At 38.7% G+C, this 5733-nt stretch overlaps 1 protein-coding gene across 1 annotated transcript; it reads left to right on the top strand.

The window, feature by feature from the left end:
- Positions 1 to 629: 629 nt before the first annotated feature.
- THNSL1 (threonine synthase-like 1 (S. cerevisiae)) lies at positions 630 to 2920 on the top strand. The gene has a single exon (XM_010006957.1). It carries the CDS (start codon positions 630 to 632, stop codon positions 2850 to 2852), a length of 2223 nt encoding a protein of 740 aa, XP_010005259.1. The 3' UTR covers positions 2853 to 2920.
- Positions 2921 to 5733: the final 2813 nt, after the last annotated feature.

Consider the following 5733-nt stretch of genomic DNA (forward strand, 5'->3'; position numbering starts at 1 on the left):
ATAGGAGTTCTTCACAGATGGCTGCATTTGCCATCCTGTCAGGAGAGAATTGGGTGCAACTCTTCTAGCCTTGCTGTTGCACAAGTCTGTGAGTTTTCTGGGTATTTAAGTCTGTCTTACATTTGTTGCTTTTTTATAAAGAAAATGTAGGAAGTCAAACACATCTTGGGAAGTGGGAAAAATGCATATGTTGTTAACATTTTGATGACAATATGGTTAATCTTCATTATTTGTAAATGTGTGCTTCAAGTCTGCTAGAGGAAAAAACTATTTGGTTTTGAATTCCTATAAACAATATTACTTGCAAATGGTATTGTAGTGTTAGATTTGGATGTCTGTTTCCTGTGAGAACATGGACTGTTTGAATTTGGATGTGTCAGTAGAAGCAACCTGGAACTGTGGAAGAAAGGGGAATGAGTCTTATTCTGAAAAATATCTCCCTGGCACAGATAAAGGCATAACTGGATTTATGTTTGAATTCTGATTGTTCTGAATTTCATATTCTTTAGAGTTTTTTTCCTAGTCGTTTGCTGAAGAACTAATTACGGTTTTGTTTTTTTCTTTTTGTAGCAGTTAAGTGGATTGTCAATTTGGCTTGAAAAGGGACCAGAACAACCCAGCAGAAGATGATGTTTCACGTTGTTCAGTATCGGCCTTTAAGACTAATAACCCAAAGCATTCTTCCTAGTATGTGTTTAAAACTCATGCTTTCCAGACCTGCTGCATTTGCACACATGTGTAAGTCATGGTTGTCAAGCCATTCTCTTGTCGGAAACAAAAATATTATCCTCATGGGACCTCCGGGTGCTGGGAAAACAACAGTTGGGAGAATAGTAGGTCAGAAACTTGACTGCCCTGTCATAGACATAGATGACGATGTCCTTGAAGCAACGTGGAATATGAGTGTGTCGGAAAAACTGCAGGATGTGGGTAATGAGCAGTTTGTAGAGGAGGAAGGAAAAGCCCTGTTGAAGTTTTCAGCATCTGGAAGTGTCATTTCCCTTACTGGGTCTAATCCAATGCATGCTGCTGGTATGCAGCATATAAAGAAAGATGGTATAGTTGTATATTTGGATGTGCCCACAACAGTCATTATGAGCAGGCTGAAATCAATGAAAGTGGATCGCATCGTGGGCCAGTCTCCTGGTATTTCTCTCAAGGACATACTTCAGTTTAGGAAGCAGTTCTACAGAAGGTGGTACGACATCCGTGTTCTTTGTGGAGGGGATATTGCAGCAGAAGTTGTAGCAGAAAAGGTGCTTCATGCTGTGAAGAGATACCAAAACTCAGAGCTGGAAACTTTCATTTCAACTAGGTCTACCAGGTCTGGAAGGAGTATGGAAAAAGGCTCTAGAAAATATTTCAGTGACGTTGTTACTGAGGGCTTAGCTCCCGATGGAGGACTCTTTGTTCCAGAGGGAGGCCTTCCAAAATTCACTGCTGGAGAATGGCAAAGCCTAATAGAAGCAACTTATGTTGAAAGAGCCCAGGTGATACTAGAAAGTTGCATACATCCTGCAGATATTCCTGCTTCTGCACTGGCAGAAATTACTGGAACTGCTTATGGAGAAAACTTCACTTGTTCTAAAGTTGCCCCAGTTAGGCATCTGGCAGGCAATCAGTTTCTCCTCGAGTTATTTCATGGACCAACAGCATCATTTAAAGATTTTGCATTACAGATTGTGCCACATATATTTGCATACTGCATTCCCAGAAGCTGCAATTACTTGGTTCTGGTAGCTACTTCTGGTGACACAGGGAGTGCTGTCTTAGATGGCTTTAGTCGTCTCCATGACACTGACAAACAGAGAATTGCTGTGATTAATTTTTTTCCTGAGGATGGAGTAAGCCAAATTCAAAAGTCACAGATGATTGGCAGTCAGAAAGAAAATGCCTGGTCAGTAGGTGTGAAATCTGATTTTGATTTTTGCCAGACAGCTATAAAGCAAATCTTTACTAATTCTGATTATACTGGCTTTCTAACAGTAGAATATGGAACAGCTTTGGCTGCAGCAAACTCCATAAACTGGGCACGACTCCTTCCTCAGATAGTTTATCATGCCTCTGCATACCTTGATCTTGTTCGTCAAGAGATTATTCCTTTTGGAAGCCCTGTAGATGTTTGCATTCCTACAGGAAACTTTGGCAACATATTAGCTGCTTTGTATGCTAAATTGATGGGAATTCCTATTAGAAAATGTGTTTGTGCTTCCAATGAAAACAATGTTTTGACTGACTTCATAAGAACAGGTGTGTATGATTTGAGGGGAAGAAAATTAATTCCCACTTTTTCACCTGCAGTAGACATTTTGAAGTCCTCCAACCTTGAGCGATACTTGCACCTGATTGCTAATGGGAATGGACAACTAGTGACACAATTCTATAACCAGCTGGAAAATCAGGGCCACTTCCAGCTACAGAATGATTTACTTAAAAAGCTGCAGCAAGATTTGGTGGCTGGATGGTGCTCTGAGGAGGACTGTCTAGCTGCTATTCACTCTGTATACAGCACTACAGGATATATTTTGGATACACACACAGCTGTTGCTAAAGTAGTTGCAGATCGATTGCAAGATAGAACTTGCCCAATTATTATTTCATCTACAGCTCATTATTCTAAGTTTGCACCTGCTATCTTGAAGGCCTTGAGGATTGCAGAAATAAAACAGAATCCATTAAGTCAGCTTCACTTGCTGAGTTCTTACAGCCCTCTGCCTCCAGTCCACTGGGGCCTTTTAGAGACCCTGAAAAAGAAGGGGAATGAGGATCACCAAGTCTGTGCTGCTGATATGAGTATGCTGATGTCCCGTATAGAAACCTTAATTCAAAATCATTTTATGAAAGTTTTCTGAGCAACTGATCAGAGGTCCACTATGTCAATTGAGGTACCTTCTCAGCAATCTGTATGTTCTAATAAAGTCACGATCATCTGGCCTGTATTCAGTCCACAGCACAATGCATGGAGTTGTATACTTGAAGTTTTCAACAGTGTTTGTAAGTGGCACATGTCTAGTAGTGGTGAAAGGTTCTGATTTGACAGTATAGAGGACTAGAATACTAATTTGCAGGTGGTGTGTAGTAGAGCCAGCAGTAGAGCAGACTTTCCGTGATAGTGCTGTCTCCTTCATTAGCCTGAAGCATCCTCCATGGAAGGAGAAAGGTAATGAAGTCTGACCTTTATGAAACTATTAGCTCTTGCTTTGTTACAGGAATGATGTGATCATTTGGTCAGTAGGTGATTAGTTAAACTTTAACTCTCTTAACTTAGGGCACTGAAACAGAATATATTGTAATGATGTTCATATGTTACTAATAAGGGTTGATTTCACTACTAAAATTCAAGTACACTTGTATTGTTAGTCCTTCAACCATTCTATTTTGTGGTATGTTATTTTCTTATATAATGCATTTATGTATTGTGAGGCTAGCATTTATGTAAAAAAATCTGGTTGTTTTGTTTTTGATGTATTTTTTTCCCCCCTAGATATTTTCCTGTGTAAAATAGAATCCTTAATTCAATATTTTGAATAATTTTTGAGATGTGACTCTGCCTCCAGTATGTTATTGTCTCTTTCCTAGGTCTTTTCTATATGATCATTCAACTTAGAATCCTGTTTTAATAACACAGAAGAATTTCCTAGTCGTAGCAGCAGTCTCCTTAAATAAGAACCAGACTTCACCTTTTATTTATGTTTATTTTTTGCATTCTTAAGTTTTTTAGAATATATTTACTTCAGAGGTCATATAGCTCTCTTGTTCTAATTCTGTTTTCATGTTTTTCTTGAATTAAGTTCCTTGACATTCTATTCTGCTCATAGTTTGCATGAATTAGTATAAGAAAGAAGCTTCCTAAAATGCTTGGCTTCTTGTCAAAGAAAGTGAAGGATGAATTCCAGTGTCTAAGAAGTGTGATAGCATCAGAGGTATTAATTCTGTAACATAAAATAGATCTGTGTTAGCAGTCTGGTTTTGCTAATAACAGGGTCTTTATTGGCTTTTCGCATCAGGAAGAAATAGAGCAGATTGCCCTAGGAACTTATATGTGGTTGTGGACAGACTTGCTCTGCTAACTGTAGATTATATTTGGCAAGGTGTAAAACATAATTACATTTCACACTAAGAGAATTGATAACATTATATATTGGCAAGTTTTGAATGGCATGTGGTTACAGGTAAAGAGCTGAGAGTCATCAGATGTGAGGATGTATAGTTATGGGAGGTTGTGGTTCCCACCAAGTTACAAATAGGAAAAGTATTGGCAAGAGAGTTGGTAACTGATAACATTTTTTTCCCTCTTAAAGAAGCAGTATCTCCTAGATGTCAGGACTCATTTGGAGCTTTGAACTGTTGCCATATCCCTCAGCTTCCTCTGGATGTCTATACTTTGTGCCACATTAGAAATTAAGAAGACACCATGTAGCAAATTGTTCTAACAAATTGTCACTTCTTCACTGTAAGGTAAAAGACCCAAGCATGATGTGCTTTTGCCACAGTGAGCACATTATACTATAAAATTACACGTGGCTGGTACAAAAGGTGTGACCTAAGAGCTTTCTAGATTCTGCCATTCTTGGCTGCCTTTTTAGGATCTTTCTAGGTCTCTCTGCTCTGTCCTCATTGACTTTTTCTGCAGTAACTTTGGAAAATAATTTTTAATTTTTATTTTCACAGCATCATAGAACAGCCCAGACTGGAAGGGACCTCAAAACATCATCTGGTCCAACATTTCCTGGGAAGAGGAGCCCAGATGAGATTATCTAGCATGATGCCCAGTCATGTCTTAAAAACCTCCCTCAGTGTGGACTCTACCACATTCCTGAGGAGGATTCCAGTGATTGAGTTTCTCACTGTGAAAATTTCTTTCTTATATCAAGATGAAACTTTTCCTGGTGCAACTTATACCCGTTTTTCCTTATAATCTCCATGTGGCTCCTTGGGAAGAGAGAGTGTCTGTCCTCCTTCTAGCCACCATTTAAGTACTGGAAAATTCTCCGATAATTACAATTTTCAGTAGTGCTGGCAAATCGGACAGAAAAGAAAAGAGCAATAAAAGGATTAAAAAGAAGTACTGGCATGAGAATCTCTAAGTAAACAGAATGTATGTAGTTCAGTGAAAGAGACAAACCGTCTTTGGAGCATAAATTTGATAATAAAATGAAGTTCTGTTCCATCTAGCAGAGAAAGAGTGATCCAGCAATTTTAAGTAGAAGTTAGAGATGTTACAAGAAGAGAGAAAGGCATGTAACAGAATGATAAAGGTTTCTCTACTATGGATGTGTTAGATCATTGCCTGAAAAGATGTGATTTGATAGAAAAGACTTATTCAGGTGGGTCAGATCCATGTTCTGCAAGAGGTCAAACTGAACAACCGCGGCAGTCCTGTTTGGCTGTCCCAGGAGTAGCTTGCATGCAAACAAAAGTATGGACAGTATTTCCCAGAGGTTTGTGTGCCTGAGGTTGTGAACTCATTTTGGTTCTACTGTAGTGTTATCAGTACACAGAACAAGTTGTGTGCTAAATAGGCTACTGGATATGTTCAGCCTTGTTATTTCTGTCTCTAGAGAATTGCAAATGGACTACTAATGCACACCCTGGCTTGACTCATAGCTATTAGGATATGGCTCATTAGTTTTAAATTTCATTATACAATATGTGTTGTAATGGTTTGGGCAATATATACTTTCATTATGAAAATGAGGTGAACATACACAGTAGGAAAGTGCCTATGCAAAT

The sequence above is a fragment of the Chaetura pelagica genome, unplaced genomic scaffold (assembly GCF_000747805.2).
Source record: "Chaetura pelagica isolate M959 unplaced genomic scaffold, ChaPel_1.0 scaffold17, whole genome shotgun sequence".
NCBI lineage: Eukaryota > Metazoa > Chordata > Aves > Apodiformes > Apodidae > Chaetura > Chaetura pelagica.

Excerpts from the sequence above, each read along its gene's own strand:
- THNSL1 (XM_010006957.1), top strand. The coding sequence starts at position 630 with ATGTTTCACGTTGTTCAGTATCGGCCTTTAAGACTAATAACCCAAAGC.